Source organism: Pavona decussata, unplaced genomic scaffold (genome assembly GCF_977016875.1).
Source record: "Pavona decussata unplaced genomic scaffold, jaPavDecu1.1 SCAFFOLD_329, whole genome shotgun sequence".
Taxonomy (NCBI): Eukaryota; Metazoa; Cnidaria; class Anthozoa; order Scleractinia; family Agariciidae; genus Pavona; species Pavona decussata.
This window is the reverse complement of record NW_028145717.1, coordinates 205,505-226,135: the sequence shown is the minus strand read 5'-3', so window position 1 is coordinate 226,135 and position 20,631 is coordinate 205,505. Positions and strand designations below refer to the sequence as shown.

Below are 20,631 nucleotides of genomic sequence, written 5' to 3'. Positions count from 1 at the left end.
TTGAAAACATTTGCATTTCAACATGATTTCCTCATTAATTTTCATGTTAACCCATACAGTGGTCTCTCTGTGTTTGGTAACCTATACAGGCTTCCAAAAGTGTCTTTTTCCATCTATGGACTCAATTTAACTGCCTTTAGTATTTTATGTAGGGGTTTCGTTATAGTTGCAGGTTCCAAGCTTTTACGTTGGTATAATTAACAGTTTTTTAACCCTATCTAGACCTAGCGGTTCCTGAATCTCCGCGGGACTTTGAACCTGAATAACTTTTTCAATATTTAAGCAAACGGCCTGACATTTCAGGACTCTTTCGGAAATTTATCCGAGAAGAATTTCATGCCATTGGTTACTGTTCATTGACTTTGATGTTGTCGTGACAACCAATTTTTGACAAGCGTATTTCAAAAAATGGAAAATTACTTTTCTTTCTACTTACAGTAACTTTTATTTTTTTAGCCCATATTAGTGTTCTTTTATTGGTTTTGATTACTTTTCGTTCAATATCGGCCCTTTCCTAAAGTTTTGGGGAAATCCAGAAATCAAATATGGTGGATCCAAAATGGCCTCCATTCAGGACAATCATGATCTCATGACAACGTCACATGACGCCATAACTTTTCGTTGCAGATCTCAAAGGAAAGATCTTTGGACGTATCCTTTGTCCTCCAAGGCTCGTCGTCGTAGCTTTAATACTTGTGAAATTGTGGAATCTGAAGCTGAGAAAAGGCAATGTTATTAACACGTGCTATGAGGGCAAGTCTAAAGAAATCAAAATCGCTTATTTCGCCAACTCCAGGCATCCTGTAAAACGAGGCAGCTAAAGTTACTTAATATAACTTACTGGAAAATTACTCAGGTGAATTAAACACAAGAAAAGACAGTACTAATTTAAGACATAAGTTTTCCATGGTTTGCTTATTTGAACATTTAACGGAGCTACAATGACAATTTTTTATTATCCTCTCTGCCCGCAGGAAGTAAAGGCTGATGATTGCTGCATCGGTAACCGCAAAAAGTCACCTTTCCAGCATGGAAATGCTTGTCCTACTTTTTGTGCTGTTTTGGACTGAGAACGGCATCATCGCCAGCCGAGGTGAGTTCATATTGTTTCTCTTTCTGGCAGCAATTTGTCTGTACATGTGCACGTCCTTGTGTTACAATCCATATTATCAAAGCATAAAACATATATTTCATGCTGTTCATGGACTAGTACAACGAAAATCTACCAGGGGGTTAGGAATTACGAATTCTGGAACTGCCTAGATACGCTGATCAGAATCTTTTCCGTGATAACTATTGTAGGGAAGATGAGCAACGCCTCCTTAACACCCGTCAATTGTGGCTTGCGAAGGTTGCCACATTTTACATTGCCTTCACTTCTCTCCCCTCCCTCCCCCTGTTTCAAAATTGGGTGTTAGTGGTGACGTGTTATACATTTAATTATCCACAAAGGATCCAAAGATTAACCGTAAGTGGGAAAAACGGCAAACAAAGACAGGCAGGAATTAAGTAATTTGGACCATCAATAAAATTTACTCCAAGGGGTTCCGTCAAACCTTCCCAACGAAAAATGATAACCATTCCAGTTTAATTTCAAAAATAACAACGTTAGTCACTTAATTTTTCATAACACTGTAATTCCACTTAGGTGAGATCAAATATTTACAGAAGCCATGACTGGACTATTTGCTCCCGATTTCCTATGCGTGATCCTTTTTAATTATAGTTAGTGGTGTTCTCAAAGATGTCGTAAGTGGAATGTTTTCAGCATGTCAACCGCAATTAGTTTAGGAAGGTGCCTACTAATACTGACTTCACGGATCCCAATTTATGCAGGACGTATGTCAGATGTGGAGCATATGACTGTAACGATTAAGGACGGTGACTACTTTTGTTTCTGCGCATACGTTCTGCGCATTTCGAATTACTCGAGTTTCCTATGGGTGGTGCCCACTAATACAGGGATATTTTTGCTCGGTTTAAAAACTATGTAGATAAAGCAGATCTTAGCAAGGGCTATTGGAATGCAAACATTTCTTTTTGGATACCATGATCACTTGCTAAGGTCTGCTTTTTCCGCATAGTTTTAAACCGAGCAAAAATATCCCTGTATTAGTGGGCACCACCCATAGGAAACTCGAGTAATTCGAAATGCGCAGAACGTATGCGCAGAAACAAAAGTAGTCACCGTCCTTAACCAACACTTGATCGTTACAGTCATATGCTCCACATCTGACATACGTCCTGCATAATTTGGGATCAGTGAAGTCGAAAGCGTCCAGTGGGCTTCTTGATGAACAAAAACAGATGGTAAATTCTGAGCTTCGTCGTGTAACGAGTAAAATTGATTAACTTATTGTTATGGCCAGTAGAGGATGTTTCAATGTCATTGAATTTTCTTTCACTGATTGTCTTACTATTTGTTTCATCGTGTCCATCTCGTAAGTAAAGTGTTGATTGAACTACTTTGCTTTGAATAGAGTGTGGCTCAGTGGTAAACAACTCGCTTTCAACTCCTGGATATCCAAACAACTACCCCAATAATATGAACTGCAGTTATTCGGTTCCAATTCCAGACGGCATGGCGCTGGTAATCAACTTTGACGAGTTTGACTTGGAGTATCACGGATTATGTGGGTAAGTAAATGCACACCTGTTATCATGACATTAGCTATATAGTTTATTTACCTCTGCATGACGCCTTATTCGTCGTTCATTCATTTTTTGACCAATAGTGGTAAGTGCACTCAAATGCCATAGATTGTAATTTTCATAACCGGGAGTTAAGTGCTAATCGTTTACCAAAAACTGAAACTTTAAAGACACAAACTTTAAATTGAAAGATATATTTACGGGGAATCGTAGTTTGTTGAACATTAGCTTTCAGATAACAGTTACTGGAATCACCAAGCAATCTTTGAGATAATATGTTTTCCAAAAACTATTCAAAAACCTGTTTATACGGGCTATTCAGTTTTGCACAAATTGTGACGTACTTTTTTAATGATTAATTGATTAATCGATCGATCGATCGATCATTGATTGATTGATTGATTGATTGATTGATTCACAGGCAAGTAAAAACTAACGATATAATGTTCCGACGTTTCGGCGACGTCATGACGCCATTCACAAGGAAAGAATAATACAAGCGAAACGTTAGTTTTTACTTGCCTGTGTATTTCTAAAGTATTATTGATTGATTGATTGATTGACTGATTGATTGATTGATTGATTGCCGCAATAATGGAAGGGTTTCGAATACAACTGAAACTTGCAAACTTGAATGGATTTGTAAATTTACAGGATTTATTACATAACTTAAGACGATATCGCGCTCAAATCGCACTTAAATCACAGCTTGTTTACACAGGCGGCCCAAGCTCATGTTACGAAATAAACGTGACTGGTAGCGATCAGTACCGGGCGTATTGTGTTACATTTGAATTTATATAGGTTTGTATGGGAAACCAACGGCTTTATTTAAAACCGTAGAAATTTGAACGATTTCTCAATAAAATTGACTTACCTTGACTCCTTGTTGTATTCTTTGTTGCTTGTCTGCTTTTAAAGTCGATTGGAAGCGATTTGGGGGAGTATCGAACAGAAACGATAACTCCCCCAAATCGCTTCCAATCGACTTTAAAAGCAGACAAGCAACAAAGAATACAACAAGGAGTCAAGGTAAGTCAATTTTATTGAGAAATCGTTCAAATTTCTACGGTTTTAAATAAAGCCGTTGGTTTCCCTTACAAACCTATATAAATTCAAATGTAACACAATACGCCCGGTACTGATCGCTACCAGTCACTTTTATTTCGTAACATGAGCTTGGGCCGCCTGTGTTGTTTACATCTGCGATTTGAAGACGGGGCCTTTCAATACATACATACATACATACATACATACATACATACATACATACATACATACATACATACATACATACATACATACATACATACATACATACATACATACATACATACATACATACATACATACACACACACATACATACATACATGCACGCATGCATGCATGCATGCATGCATGCATACATACATACATACATACGTACATACTTTATTGAATAGATTCCCTTCGGGGGCTCTTCCGCCATACATGAAAAAAATCCCATGCTTTCCGTCTAACTTATATTCGAACTAAAATTAAGAACTTTTCTGTCTTTTTCCAAGGACCCAAATTTTCTAATTCGCTGGACAATGAAATCGTCAACACAGATTCCACCTGTCTTTAATTAAAGAAATCTCTTAAGAACTGATTAATTATTAATTACTATAAATAACATGAAATCTCTTAGCGTATGATTTAGTTTATTGTTTGGCTATCGACTTTACGCCATGTCATTATCTCGACGGCAGTTAAATAATATATTTGAGACTTCATTTGAGGAGGCCTATTCACATAATATAAGCTTTCTAGTTTCTTTTAGGTCTCCTCGGCACTTTTTCTTCACATTTTATGTCTCATGTTATAAATTCTTTGTGCGGTAGCAAAAAGAAAATTAATAAAAATTAATAACTACGTAGTGCTGTAAAATCTCGCTCACACATTGTTCATGTAACTTTCGTCGCGAATGTCTAGAACGTCAAATTGGACGTGTGAACTGTCTGCTATTCTCAGCGGTCTCACCTCTCACGTATAAAAGGAGATGAGACAAAGTGAACAATGCCATTCTGTCGATCAAGCGACAGAGCATAGTTCAAAATGGCGGACCCTGCTGTACAATTCCCGGCACAGGAAAACCTTCCAGCAGCTCAAGCGGCCGCGGTTGTTCAACCACCACCACCGCCTCCGCCTCCACCAAACGCAGAAGAACCTCCTCAAAACGCCGCTGGAGAACAAGTCACTTTGGAGGTTTGTTCAATTTTTGTTTTACTCCAGTATCGTACACGTGTTCTTGCACTTCGTATTCCCGTGGCAGCTTTAAGTCTGTTTTCAGCTCAAGTCATGCCCTGCTTTAAACGTGTAGCTTTGTAGCCCTGCGGGCAATTTTCTCTTTACCCCCCAGTTTATTTTACGCCCTGCTTCTGAACGTGCGACCTTCGTTGCTTTGCGGGCATGTTTACAATTCATGTTGCGCCCTGGCTTGGCGGGCAATTTAAAATTCACTTCGCAATTATGTTGTGCCCTGCTGTTAACGTGTACTTGGTTGCTTTGCGGGCAGTTTTAACTCTGTTTACAATTCATGTTCCGCCCTGCTTCAAACGTGTAACTTTTTAGCTTTGCGGGCCGTTTGAAACTGACTTCGTAATTATTGTTGCGCCCTGCTTCAAACGTGTAGCTTTTTAGCTTTGCGGGCAATTTTAAATTGACTTCGTAATTATTGTTACGCCTTGCTTCAAACGTGTAGCTTTTTAGCTTTGCGGGCAATTTGAAATTGACTTCGTAATTATTGTTACGCCCTGCTTCAAACGTGTAGCTTTTTAGCTTTGCGGGCAATTTGAAATTGACTTCGTAATTATTGTTACGCCCTGCTTCAAACGTGTAGTTTTTTAGCTTTGCGGGCAGTTTAAAATTGACTTCGCAATTATTGTTACGCCCTGCTGATAACATGTAGCTTTTAGCTTTGCGGGCAATTTGAAATTGACTTCGTAATTATTGTTACGCCCTGCTGATAATGTGTTTACAATTCATGTTGCGCCCTGCTTCAAAACGAGTAGCTTTTAGCTTTGCGGGCGGCTTTAGATTGACTTTCTAATTAATTTTTTTGCCCTGCTTCAACACGTATAGTTTTGTAGTTTTGCGGGCTACTTGAAGTCGACTTACCACTTTCTGAATTTTATTTATATGCGCTATTTTTGCCGATTATGTGTACATTCTAATTCTCGGTTAGCTTCAAAAGCTTTTCAATTTTGTTGACCTCAAAACATACTTCAGCAGAGAACTAGTTATTATCTTTGTGCGATCTTTGTCGATTATTCTCACTCTTCATTTTTTAATTGTCTTATTTTGCCATTTCTGAGTGCTTGTTTGCCACATTGTTCTACTTGAATTGTTTATTTTCGTATTGTTCTGTTAATTGTTATATTTGCACTCCGACTTTGTCGGAACAAAAGATTCCCTGCCGCTTTACCGGGTCTTATCACAATGCTTGTACTCATTTACGAATGTTTTGTATCGCCGCTTAGCGGTATGAAATTACACTTCGCAATACATCTGTCTATTTCATTTTCTCGTTCAGGCTTTGCAAGAAAGAATTAAATTTTTGGAAAATGCCCAAGGGACCTCCATTCAGGCTTTAAAGAATCGCATTACCCATTATGGTAGTCGCCGCCTGGAGGACTTCGACAAATACGAGGCCTTGCGCCTCGCGGAGGAGCTCGTCTCCGTAGCGAAGACAACTGGTGATGATAAGGCCGCCAGCTTTGACATCATAGCGGCCACCCTAAGAGAGAAAATACACGTGCCGACAGAGCAGTTTAAAGCTTACTTTTTGGCTCTTCTCGCGGACAAGGAATTTACAAGAATCTTTGACACAATCTCCAAGGTCGACAAGTCGTTTAGACGTCCCTCGCCTTACTCGCGTCCTCAGGCCAGAGGCAGTCAGAGGTTCTCGTCACACCCTCGAGTGACCTGCTACAGATGTGGTACGCCCGGACACAAGTCTACGCAATGTTTTAAGCGGTCTCCGACGACCCGCTATTTTTCTTCAGGCGGTCCAGGTCACAACCAGCCTCGACCGACATCTCAGTAGCGGAATCTGCCCGATCCTCATTTTGTATGCGTTTTAGTACTATTAAAGTCAAATGAACGCTATTGCATCACAATGTTTGTTTATTCATATACATTATACCCACCCCCCCAGGGTTTTATTAACATATTATTACTTACATATTTTACGACTCGCTACGCTGTTCATAGATGTGGGAACCAATTATCTCTTTTCGATCGCACCCTTCCCCCCTCGGGTGGCATTCTCAAAGGGAAGCTCACTTTCCCTCTCGGATTACCGGGGCTGAGTTTGCCATTCCTTGGGCCCTAATTTATTTCCAAGTTCTTTTTTATTTTCCTTTTAGCTGTCAGACCCTTGCTTTCACGATTGGGAAAAAGCATCCCGGTTTCAAGCCTAACACAGTTGGTATGAATAAGTTACAGTGGATACGCATCGATGGTTCTGTTGTTGATGAGGCCCAAGGGATGGCAAACAATTCCCACATCTCTGATGAGGATATCGCCCTCGTGTTACAGGGAAATTCATTAGCGGATATGTCTCGCCTTGCTTTCCGCGATCCAGATCACTTCCTAGCAGGGGAACTCCATCGCCATGCACCACAATGGAATGCTTTATTAAATGATATGAACGATGAGCGCTTCTCTGAAGTCCGTGATTGGATTACTAACGGTGTAGACGTAACGAAGTTCTTTAGACCGTTTAAGGGTAGTTACAAGGGAAGGAATTACGAGTGTGGTAGTCCACCGCCTTGCGTTTTCCCCAACCACCTGTCGTGCAAACCTTTTGCCTCGTTTATTTCTGATACGCTCCTGGACCGTTTGCGTTCCGGTGCTATTTCTTTGTGGGGCAAAGTCGGAGAATGCACCCCACCCCACCTTATTATGCCCCTCACTGTCGAGCCTAGCAAGCCGCGTCTCTGCAACGACGATAGATTTCTTAATCTGTGGATCGAAGACCGTCCGTTTGCCTTGGATAGCGTCCAACACTTGCCTAAGTATGTCAATAAAGGATTTTACCAAAACAGTGTGCGACGACAAGTCAGGATATGACCACATCAAACTTCACCCCAGCAGTCGAACTTACTTTGGCTTCCAGTGGGGAGGTTGGTATTTTGTGAGTGAATGTATTCCTTTTGGCTGGAAATCCTCGGCCTATATATATCATACGACTGGTCTAGTTGCGTCACACAGACTTCGTTCATGGAACATTCCCTCTTCTTTGTACATTGACGACCGCCATAATGGCCAACTGTCATTTCCAGGTGGCATTTTACCAGCCGCCTATCAAGCCCTCGCCTCAAGGGATGAAGTGAATTTTGCTCTGGCCGTCGCGGGTATTTTTCTCACGTGCTACATCTTAATTTCCCTCGGCTACTTTATCGGCCTGGCGAAGTCTCACCTTACCCCGAAAAAACAGGTGCCATACCTTGGTTTCGGTATCGATTCTGAACTACAGGCGTTTACCTTGTTACCCCATAAAAAAGAAAAGCTTCTTCGTCTCATCAAAGAAACGTTGGCTCGCGATAACCTGGACCTACTAACCTTGCAAAGGCTCAGCGGTAAATGCATGTCCATGAGCTTGGCAGTTCCGGGCGCAAGGCTTTATGTTAATGAAATAAACCTAGCTGTGTCTCGCGCCACGCGTTCTGCTCGACCTGTAAAGATGTCTGCCGCTCTAAAGAATGAAATTGAGCACTGGCTATTCCTTGAGACCTGGGACGGTTTTCTTCCCTGGCGGTCTGAGAAACACACACATGTCAGGCTGTTCTCCGACTCATCTCGCTTCGCTTGGGGAGGTGCACTGCGTCCGGGTGCCATTGAGGCGAACGTTTATGATTACTGGGACGCCTCAACAATACAAGCCGATATCGCCACTAAGGAGACCTTAGCGCTCAATAATGTCCTTGAATCATTCGCTGATACCATCAAAAACTCGTGGGTCGACGCCTTCGTCGACAGCATGGCTCTAGTCCGTTCATGGAATCGACAGGGCTCTCGTTCTCAATCGCTTTCTAGCGCCTTGAAGAAATTATTCAACACAATGACGAAACTCAACATCGATTTGCACCTTACTTTTGTGCCTAGTTCTCAGAACCAAGCCGACTTCCCCTCGCGACGCCTTAGCCTACAGGATGCCAAATTGTGCCCATCCCTATGGACAGTAGTACAAGAGTGGTATGGCGGCGAAAATGGGCACTCTGTCGATCTAATGGCACGCCCTTCAAACGCCCAATCCGACTTGTCAGGTGCCAAGTTACCTTTCTTCTCTGAAAACCCTCTGCCGGGATCCCTGGGAGTGAACGTGTTCGCGCAATCGCCCGATCTGTACGATCCGTTTGTATTCAAGAACCCATACGCCTTTCCCCCGATCTGCCTAATACCTCATGTTATCAAGTATATGAGAAGCCTGCAATTATCCTACACTATCGTAGTACCAGACGTATGCCCAAGGCATTTTTGGTGGCCCTTGTTAACGTCTACATGTTCTTCCCGATACCTGCTGGCCGTTGCCGGAACCGTTGGAGCGCTCCTCACTCCCTCTAAACACGGGTTTTCAAACAATTGGCCTATCCCATGGGATCTCTGGGTGTTCCGCATCGGATAAGCAAGTGGTAGCTCTTGGTTAGCGCACGAGCCAAACAAAGAACACTTAGCTATCTTTAAATTTGCCAATTCTCCCATTAATTTAGCTCCATCCATTACTTCAGTGAAATCAATGTTGTCAATAAATCATTGTTTTCCAGTATACACCTGTTGCCAGTTGTTTTATAGCTTCATTTATACATTTATGTCAAAACAAATCTAAAGGATAAAGAAGGAACTGTTTGTTTTACTTTCATATCCTTTAGGACTTACCTCCAGCCGTTCGAGCGTTTGTACCAGCCGTGTCATGTCCTTCGTGCAGCCACCCCAACGACAAGCTGTTCTTTTTCTGCCAAATGTGCGGCTACAGGAGGAAAACAGTCTCCCCAAGTGTCCCGAGCCCTAAACTCTCAGTCGACCTTCAAGCAATAGATAACCGTTTGGAACTCCTAAATAATGCCTCCCTTCAATCGTCATACTCAAAACAGAAGTGCTCACTTCGTACGGAGTTTGAAACTTTCTTGGCGTCCCTTCCGAATAGTAAAACCATCCTTTCGGCAAGCCCCACTGACATCTCTCGGTTCTTGGTCTGGAAAGACCGACATGGCAAAACCATAGTACATAGTAATGGGTGTCCCGATTCCCACCTTCAAAACGCAGCTAAGTGTAAATGTCCTAAACGCCTGGCATTCAAGACAATCGACTCCTACATTGGAAAACTGCGAGCCATTTTTAAGGAAACCGGGCGCTGTGGAGAGTGGAACTCCCTGCTAGGTCTGGGTAACCCCGCCGCTTCACTCGAAGTGCAAAAATATCTTAAGGCGTCAACTGAGGAACAATTACGAGCCCGCATCACGCCAAAGCAAGCAGTTCCCCTATTTTTGTCCAAATTGTTGCTTCTGGCCCGTTTTTTAAATCGGAAAATTGCGGAGCGCTCGGTTAGTCCTTCTGGTCTGTTTGTATTGACGCGGGACCAAGCGTTTTTCAAAACGTTATTCTTTAGCGGTGATCGTGGTTCAGATCTTGGCATGGTGAAAACAGAAGAGATCCTGCGTTTCCCCCAGGACAATGGGCTGTTGTTCAACCACGTATGGGGAAAAACCCTGAGGGATGGCGTCTCTAACGTCTTCGGGATTCGGAGACACCCTAACCCTGAGTTGTGTCCAGTTAAAGCTATTGAGACATATGTAGCCGTGGCTTCCGAGTTACGCGTTTCTGTGACAAATGGTTACTTGTTTCGACCAACTAATCCCCAGGGTCATATTGTGAACAAACCATTTTCAAGTTCTTCAGCAGAAGCTCGTTTAAAGCTGTATTTGAAAGAAGCTAAGATCGATGAGGGAGAAACGCTACACAGCTTCCGTTCGGGCTCAGCCATAACGTTAGCGTTATCTGGCTCCCAGTTGGCGGACATAATGTCTCATGTAGGATGGAATAACAAAGAAACTGCTCTCTACTACATGAAACTAGCGGAGGTGCTTCGTTTGGATAGTCCCTCTCATTTGCTATCCGCGGACTCTTCCGCGACAGCCGCCCTAACAGAGAACTACATGGAGCTTAACCGTCTAAAAAATTTTATATCCGCTTTTCCGCACGTTTAATTCTTAACCTTGTTACATCTCGTTTAAAACACTTTACGAATTTTTAGGATGGGGCACCTTGAGTTTGGGATTCTGAGAACGGGATTTCCTTATGGTCCAGTGGTTTGGGACTTTAGGACACTCTGTAACATAGAGACTGTCGGTGCCCAATCTCAACATAGCGTGAGAGAGAGAACGTTGAGAATAAAGTACTATTCTCAGCGGTCTCACCTCTCACGTACAAAAGGAGATGAGACAAAGTGAACAATGCCATTCTGTCGATCAAGCGAAGTGTTGTAGTATAAAATGCAGCACACGGTATCCCTTGCCCTGACGTTCTCTCTTTCACCAGCCATCAAGTTTCGTCCTGCGTTTGATTTTCCCTACCCAAACCCTCCCCTTTCCTCTTCAGAACATTCATCAACAGGACGAGACTGTCGGTGCCCAATCTCAACATAGCGTGAGAGAGAGAACGTTGAGAATAAAGTACTATTTTCATTGATATTGCGTCGAAATGGCTTCGCGCGCTCCATAAATTTGCACACTTTTCCTCTTGAGACCTTTGTAATGCCCATGGGTATTGAGCATAGTATTTATACGCCCTGCACACTTGTAATCGCTCCAAAATGCGTTCATGCCCCGAGAGGTCTGTTCAGAGTTTACCCACCCACCTCCCCTCAGCGACGGAAATCTCCTTCCTGCTGCACCTCTTCGCACGCGCGGAAATTATTTTCGCCCATATATTAGTATCTCCGCGCGTGCCATAGTTACAGCTGGACACTGAGCAAGCATAAATAAATGTGCGACATCAGTTGAAAAAAAAAATCGTATTAAAATGTAAACAGGCCTTGAGACAACTTCAAGACATGAATTTGATTTATTTATTTTAGTCTATAAAATGTTAGTCATATTTTTAATGATAACAAACTTCACTATATCAACGCATTTTACCTTGTCATTGCAGGAGTAACTTTAACATGCTTTTACTTTTAAAATCGTGTTTGTTCTTTCTTTGTCGAGTCCCACGTCGTTTTAAAAGGATACCTTTTTGAATGGAATTTTGCAACACTTTTATTTCGCATTTTACCCAAACTTACGAATAGGAAGAATTAAGGTGTAGCGAAAAATGATTGGCGTGAAAGTCCCTCCTTTACTATTATTAATATTATACTATTATCTTCAGAAGAAAAGCCGCCTGTAAGCACTTTGGAACAAACAAATATGTATTATTAAAATAATTGGGGAAACTATCTTCTATATTTAAAACTACCTTCTTTATCACTGGTTTCTACCCTTCCCTCACTGCAATACTTCCTTTGGACCATGCACGAAGCTGTCTATCGGGTGCAAAAATCATCCCTGTGACACAATTTTACTATTTCTACCTCTATATACAACAATTCTGTTTGTTTGCATATCCACTAAGACTGATTTTTTTTTTGTTTTTGCTTGTAGATTTGACTATTTGAGGATCACTAATGAGAAAAAACAATCACTTGGTGTGTATTGTGGTGAGAGGACTGGGGAGAAGATTTCTGTGACAGGGGGCAAGGCTGTGCTAACATTCTTCTCAGACGGCAATCTTCAAAAGAAAGGATTTCGATTGTCTTTCACCAGTGGTCCACCAGGTAAGAACGGATAACTGAAAATATCATCATCCTAAAATTACAAATTAAATATTAAGAAGTAAATAAGTAAAGATCAGTACCCAACCGACCTTATGCATTTCGAGAAAAATTTTAATATTTGTTAGTTTACAACAAGGCAATAATTGCGCAGGTAAATGCGTATATCAACACTCGCCTACGGAGTCGTTGTTGTGGTCGTTTTCGTTTAGTCTTACAGCAGTGTAACAAATACAATAGATACCACCTGCAGATGGCAGATAATCACCGAGATAAGCGAAGTTGAAATAATTAAAAGCTTGTCGTAACTAATTATAGAAATCAATTGAAGAAAACAGTAGAAATTATGTTAAAGTCACCCTGCGAGTAGAGACTCCCTTGATTCCTGCAAAGAAGAGAAAGAGAGGTTCTCTAGAAATTGTGTCAAGTCCTAAAGTCGCCGCAGTCTAGACTGCTGGCCAAGCCACTCTGGTTCTCTTTCAGTAAACCGGTTTCGAAGTGCACGCTTTATTCTAATTCCTTAGCCGAATTTCAAAATGTGAACCAACTGTACTAAGAAAAAAAAAATGGTTTTGTAATCGAAACGAAGAGAAAAAGACGTTCTGTAGAAATCGTTTCAAGTCTTAAAGTCGTCGTAGTGTAGACTGTTGGCCAAGTCACTTTGGTTTTCTTTCAGTAAACTGGTTTCGAAGTGCACGCTTTACTCTAATTCATTAACTGAATTTCAAAAAGTGAACCAACTGTAATAAGAAAAAAATGGTTTGTAATCGTGAAAACCTCTGAGAAGTGCTGTGGCTGAGTCCGTGCTTCACGCAACTCTACTTCCGTGCCCCTCCTCCCCCTTTGCTTAGCTGTAATGGAGTGTCGCTAAGCTATTGAATCGTTCTATTTTTATCTTAGTTTCACCAAAGGTATTGTCCCCAGCTGCTGTTGTACGAGCGGTACCTGGCCTTACAGTTCCCATGTGTTCAGCGGCGGGAACTCTTCCCATACACATAGCGGTGATAAAGAACTCAACAACTCTGGTAAATGCAACTTCAAACATTGCAAGCATCCAAGTAAACGAAGAAGGAAACTTTACATGCCGAGCCACTAGCAAGTATGGAAATGATGAGAAAAAGGTCGATGTTAATTTCATCGGTGAGTCACCCATCATGTTTCATTTTGAATGGTTCTGAGCATCTGGCACTTTTAAAATTTGTCATCGTTATTAATAATAGTAGATTTAATAATAAAAATTATATCGCTTAGTTTCCATAAAATATCCAACTGCGCCTTACAATGAGGTATTAAATTAATAGATAATTAAAATAAAAATAGAACTAGCAGTTAAGTGAGTGGGTGTTACCGCCCGTTTTTTCTTCTTGCCTTTTTTAAAATTATTTCAAAATTATTTCGGTCGTTTTTTTATCCTTTTCACTCCAAAAGTTGAAATTAAGTGTGACCATTTATTTTTTTGGTGCATCTGCTAAGTGTCTGAAGGAGATTGTTTGGTAATTTTCCTTTTCGAATTACAAATTTAACAAAACTGAAAACGACTTATTAAGTAAAACAAGTTATAAATATCTCAATGCAGTGCGTGCAGGTCACTCACCTCCCTCGCGGGTCTAAATCTACCCAAAAAGACAAAAACAACTCACTATGAGAATTCAAAGCTACAGAAGCTCGCAGCATTAACAACTAACTTATTTAAGCCGTTTAAGCCTTTTTTCGTACTTTCCGCTGTCTTTTGCTTGCTTGTTTGCGTCCGATGTTGCACCTTCTTTTTTTCTACTAGTACCCAGTTCCCTCTCTTTCCTAATGAAATTAAATTTTGAATTTTCTTTTCTTGATGCCGTACTTTGTTCATAATTTTGACGGTGAAAAGTACCAAAGACTAGTTTCCTTTCAAGGTGATAGAGTTTCTTTAAGCTGTCAGCGATTCGCATCCACCTGAGCTTTCGTCTTGGGGAAATCTCGCGCGACAAAGAAATGTTGGACGTATATAAGTAGTTTAAATTGTGGTTATAAACTAGTTATGACCACATTTAAAAAGGCACCCATTCGAGGTGTACGTGTTTGCTGCAAAAGGTAGAAGTGCATTAAGCGGAATAAATTAGTTGAGGGAAGCGCTCTTTGGCCATGGAGCACCAGAATCTCTGTCGATTTGCAGAGCCCATTCGTCCTCTAATTTTCTTTTTAAGTTTTGTCTCTGCCTGAGGGCTTTGAAAAAAAAAAAATTCTTAGTATCAAAGAACTACAGACATTAGTTTTTCCATATGTGGGTTCAATCAACCCTTTTGAGAGGTAGTGTTGTCACTACAGATAGGCGTAATGATGGTCAGTTGATTGTTTCCATGGAAATGTTTTCTTCAACTTTGTTCCCAGGGATGGGGGGGGGGGGGTGGTGGGGCGCAAACTTTCTGAACAATGCTTGTCAAATCATTTTGGAAGTATATCTATGTGAAAATTCCTTTTCAAAAGTATAGTCAAATTTATAACGCTAATTAAATTTAAGCTTTATTTCTAGTCGAATTCGAACAGAGTAGGCCAATTTCAAGTAACGTTTAAGCAAAAAAAAATTGAGCAAAGTAAAGGCTAATTTTCACTAGGACAAAGGCACAAGCATAAACAAAAGCAAATGGAAACGCTTTCTACATAAGTATAATGACAGACGCAGGCGCTGAAAACCATTTCTTGACAGAATTCTCGACTCCAGCTTCCCCCAATGTTTAGCCAGATGCTTAAGTTGCAAGTGTTCTTATGTCCAAGTGGAAACCAGGCTTAAGCCTTGAGACTTGAGAATGAAGAAAAGTAGGAAAGAGAGGGAGCTGGGTACCAGCAAAAATGATAACGGAGACATCCGAAACATGCTAGTACTCCCAGTAGTCAAGTTCCAGAAATTAGTTGATTAAATACATATTACATAAATTCTCCGATTTTCTCAAAAGGAAGCGTTGTGAGTCCAAGCTCGACACTTGCCATCGTAAATGTTGTTAAAATAACTATATATATTTTTGGCCGTTTAAGGGCCACTGTCATGGCGACTTTACTGTATTTTGGTCAAAACTACTCAAATATTTGAACCTGGTTTGTAACATGAAATTGCTGTTACAACACCAGAAAGAAAATATTGAGGTTTTTCTCGTAGGAAGAACAGCATATAATTAGTTTTTAGTGCCTCGTCCAAAATACACAGGAAGAACTTGAGAAAGTTGGCCAACTTTTTCAACTTGCAATCCTTGCTTTCCGCAGCTAAGTATAATAGTTTCTGAACACTTGTAGGGTAGTTGTTAACAAGACTCAACCATTATTTTAACGATTCCATTAAAACACATATGTTTTTGGCTATTCGTAGTGACACTAAATTAGGTGTCAGTGCCCCTTTAAATATTACCTGTATCTCGCCGCTAATTTTAGCGCTCTTCAAAGGTGGTTTTAACAGGATGCCTGCCAGAATCATAAAATTAGTATATTTCAAAATGTTTAGAAGTGGACAGTAAACAATAGTTGTTCGGAGTGTTCGTAAAGTTTGACTTTAAATGAAGTTTGTCGGTACTTTGTTCCCTCACCATATTTTGAACTCTTTTAGTCATGGCCAGAAAACAGCACTTTCACCGCATTTTGAAATTTTCACGAATCTCTCAACATGAAAAAGTTACTGGAACTTGAAAGTATGATTTTTGAGAAGGGTTCACCAAAATATTTGTTTACCAGTATCTACCTCGTTCCCTCACCTTATTTTGAACTCTTTTAGTCATGGCCAGAAAACAGCACTTTCACCGCATTTTGAAATTTTCACGAATCTCTCAACATGAAAAAGTTACTGGAACTTGAAAGTATGATTTTTGAGAAGGGTTCACCAAAATATTTGTTTACCAGTATCTACCTCGTTCCCAGGGGCCGTTCTCTTCCCCCTTCGAGAAAGGGCCCTGATTTGGGCTGGTCACCTGACTGCACACGCCAAACCTCTTCCCAGGAGGGGTACCCTCGATTCGAAAGAGCCTAACAGAGATTTTCAAGGGGACGCGAAAGCAAGAGAAAGGCGAGAGATTTGGCGCAGTTTCACACGGTCTGCAAAAATCGTATATTAGAACTCAAGAATCTGTTGACTTTCAAATGGTCAAAGAATCAGAGGTTGATAATTATTTTAACAACACGAATCGGAGTATTTATCCACAGTAGAACTGTTTCCAGGAAGTCCAGCAGAAATACCACTTATTCAAACTAAATAGCGGTAATAGGTACGTCTTTTGCTCTGTAAAATGAAATTTAGTTCACACATAATGCTTTTGGCAACAGCATTACAATTCATCACTCAAATACATTGTTTTGGTTTATTTAATTCGCTATAATGAATACATATTTGGTTACCGATTTCCTATGACAAAGGACGTTTTTCGATCACAATCGAAAAATTCGGCTCAGCGCAATGTTTTTCATTTAACTACTACTTAAAGTTAGGCACATAGGCAATAAAATAACATAAGTATTAGCTTTCAATTATATTCGCCTGCGGTTTCCTTCAATTTAGTCTGTCGGTATTTTTGAACACTCATAATTTAATCAAATACCTCGCCTGCCTACATTCTCTTGCCAAAATATTCTTGGTGCTTCATTCAGGAATACTAAAATGGTCTTCTTTCCCACTTCACTACATTTCTAGCTAGCTAGCGATACTTCTTTTCTAAACGCCTTGCATGTTTGGGTTTTGATTCAAGCGTCTGCCATCGTCTGTGGGCTTCGCTCTGCAGTCCCCAAAATGACAGTTTTTAAGAACATTTTTACCGATTAAAAACACTCTACCTGGAACATCTTCCAGTCTCAAGTGCGTGATGGGTGTGAAAATGCTTGGTTTTAAATCCGCTTGTTGTTACAACCTTCGCAGCTGGCTTCTCAGGCCCTTATGAGAAAGTGAGAACTGTATACTTTACTACACCTCTTTAAGTTAACTAACGACAAATTAATTTGCCAAGTGCACGTGACCAGCCGCAGCCAGGGTCCTTTCTCGGGGGAGGAAGAGAGAGAACCCTGGGAAGGAGGTCGTACCAATATCGCCACGTACATTAGGTTTTCCTTTATTAACTAAGTATTTTGTAGGGGAAATAATAAACTCGTTCCTTTTATGACTTATCTCCACCATTAAACCAGTGGATTAAAATAAATAATTCAAGGTTCATAAAACGTTGACAAACCCGCTTATAGAAAAATTAAAAATATATATAATTTTCCTGCACCTTTTAAGGGCCTTTTAAATGTATTTATTTCCGTTGGAAAATTTATTATTTGTTAAATATCGTCAACTATCAGAATTTGTAATGATACCAACAACAAAACAAACACCTTGTAGGTGTGTTTACTTGTTTGATAGCCACATGAAAGAACAAATAAGAATATTTGTGGCATACTTCTCATTTAGTTTTTATGTACTTTCTCTCTTTCATCAGCATGCCCCAAGCCTTGCGTTTGTTCTCCATGGCAGCACGATCCTACCTTCATTGAGGTCTCGTGTGCAGAGAAGAAACTGACGTCAGTCCCAGGATCATTGCCGGCCGATGCTAACGTGCTGTAAGCACCATCTTTCTAGTAATAAAACAAAGAGCGCACAATCATGGTAAAAAGCAAACACGAATAAAGGATATGTTCAAACCGTATACGTTTCTATTACTGCGCTCATTGACTAAGAATGATATTCTATAAAACTGTTTCAAAAAAGTCCACTTTTTCACGGATTAGTAAGCCCGTAATTACGGAGTTTATGATTTCAAAGCAGCAGACCACATTCAGTTTTTTTTTGCCGACATCCCATTTATGACTATTACTACTTATAACATTCCCACAAATCAGAAAAATTGATAAATACATGAGCAACCATTTAAGCCGATTACATTTACCTTTTATCTCACGAACAAAAAAAAGTTTGTATTTGGTTAAAAATATCAAACTTTGGCTCCCTACTTCATGTCTATATCGTAATGGATATGGACCGTACCGCGTTGGCCCCTGGGCCTTACCCATGACGTTAATTATTTTTAATGTTTTTAATTAAATCTTATTCTTATTCTTTTGTTATTCAGCCTTCCTTGCTATTTTCTCCTTTTTTATCCTTTCTTTTTTTTATAATTATGTCTCTACTTTTTCGCACTAAATCGAAAGACATTCATATTTTAATTTAGCGAGCTCGTCCTGAGCTGTCGTCCCCTAAGGTTGTCAGTTTACTGGGGGTATGCTTATAAAACGAAAAAAAAATGGAATTTCTTTTTTACTTACCAAAGCAATTAAAAGATTTTCGGTTAGATGAGATGCAGAATAGCCACGTTACCAAAATTACACAGGGATTACGATCAAAAGAAAACATTTCACTTATCGGCAGGATATTCCTTAGAAATATCTTCGGCAACCTTTTATTTTTTCAAGAACAGGACCGAACATATCTTTTTAAATTTTTTTTTCTGATAACCCTCAATAAATTATAGTATCGACTACATTTTTAACTAAATATTAGATATATGTCACATGATCGTTAACATCAGGGTATGATCATTTCTTGGTAGGAACTTCACTAATAACCAGCTGAAGGAACTTCCCAAAGGCGTTTTTGATAATAATACCCAGCTGAGGCGCCTGTAAGTATTACTTTTCTTGGTCTCTAAAACAAACCTCGAGACGGCAGAGATGCTCCAGGAGAACCCTTAAGTTTGATTTACTCTCGAAAAAACTTCCCATATGCATCCATGGAATCGATGAAATAATGCTTAAATGTAAACTGGAAAGTAGCCTTCAATTTTACTGACAACTGGCAGTTTAAACCTCTATAACTCACAACTGACAACTTTAGAAAAATAATTCGTATTAAAATACTCCTTCACCTCTTTACCTTTTTTCGCTGAATCATATCGATGACAGTTCCACTTATAATTTAGCGGCTATTAAATCAAGTATCAACCGTGGCTATTTCTGGGTAATTCCCTTTGAAAGTCGATAAAAATTTTGTCCAATTTGAAAACCGTTGCCTAACGGGTACAAACTGATAAACACAGCTACAGCTTCCACATCGGTACCGGAGCTTCATTTTTCTCGAATGTAGCAAACCAAATTCTCCATTTTTAATCTCGAATTTGTCTAATGTTTATCAGTGAGCATGCGCTCAGCAAGGTGAAGGGATTTGCGTAAGTTTTTCCGAGTTTGATAACATGTGGAAAGTTCCAACTGCGCTGGTATTTTATTTATTCACTAGTAGGTTAACTGAAATGCAAATCGTCATCATTTATTTAATTTATTTATGATTGCAAAGTGCTCAAATTGTTTCAGAATCGACAGAGTTAGAATTTGTTAACCATCCCGCTAAGATTTTACAAACAGTAGGTCTCACTCGAAATTCCTAAATCCGAAATATAATTAAAGAGATGCATTGAATTCCAAAGGTCACTTTAGTCAATAGACCCTTTGCATAAATGGCACCCAAATTTAAATAACATTACTTGATGCATCCTAAGCCTCGTGTTTATGTTTTCAGACCGGCAAAGGATTTTTCACATGAATATGAGGCTTATAATGTATAAAGTATTGTTATTGAAATTTGGGCGCCATTTATGCAAAGGGTCTATGTACCTGTCAACTCAATGTAAATCCGGCCCTCCCCCCTCCCCCTCCCCCTCCCACATTCCTGAAAGTGTGGGAAGACTTCTGGGAAGTTTAGCACAAGAAACAATTTTCCCCATCAACATCATCCTAGGTCCGGTTTAAAAGTCGAATTTAACATGTGCCGAATCTAATTCAGCAGTTAAATGCATGTGAAGTTCGACTTCTAAATCAATTAAATTCGACGTATCTGAATTACATGCGACTTCTGCTGCATCTTCGACTCGGCCAGTCGAATATTCGAGGGAAGTTCGAGTGTTGCTTTATACGCCGAACTTTACATGTGCCGAATCGAATGCATAAATTTCTTTGAATTATTTTAAATTATGTTTTACTCACAATTCCACTTTTCTTCCTAAATGCCATGCGCGGTTCGGGAGATAAAAATATGGCGGAATCGGATGTGATGTGCAGCTCCATCTGTTTTTCTCCCACCAAATACGCATGTTTAAAATGCGCTATTTCATTATGGATGAAATGCTCAGTATTTCAGCTTAATCGACAACAAGATCGAAGAGGAGATC

At 40.1% G+C, this 20,631-nt stretch overlaps 1 protein-coding gene across 1 annotated transcript in view; it reads left to right on the top strand.

Moving 5' to 3' along the window:
* The first annotated feature begins 1,016 nt into the window (after window positions 1-1,016).
* LOC146453544 (uncharacterized) overlaps window positions 1,017-20,631 on the top strand; it is a 94,041-nt gene continuing 74,426 nt past the window's right edge. Inside the window, exons 1-5 of the mRNA XM_085096489.1 lie at window positions 1,017-1,093; window positions 2,481-2,637; window positions 12,318-12,490; window positions 13,388-13,627; window positions 17,914-18,034. Of these exons, the coding sequence (XP_084952615.1) occupies window positions 1,030-1,093; window positions 2,481-2,637; window positions 12,318-12,490; window positions 13,388-13,627; window positions 17,914-18,034 (755 nt within the window). The 5' untranslated portion in view covers window positions 1,017-1,029. The remainder of the gene's footprint in view (window positions 1,094-2,480; window positions 2,638-12,317; window positions 12,491-13,387; window positions 13,628-17,913; window positions 18,035-20,631) is intronic.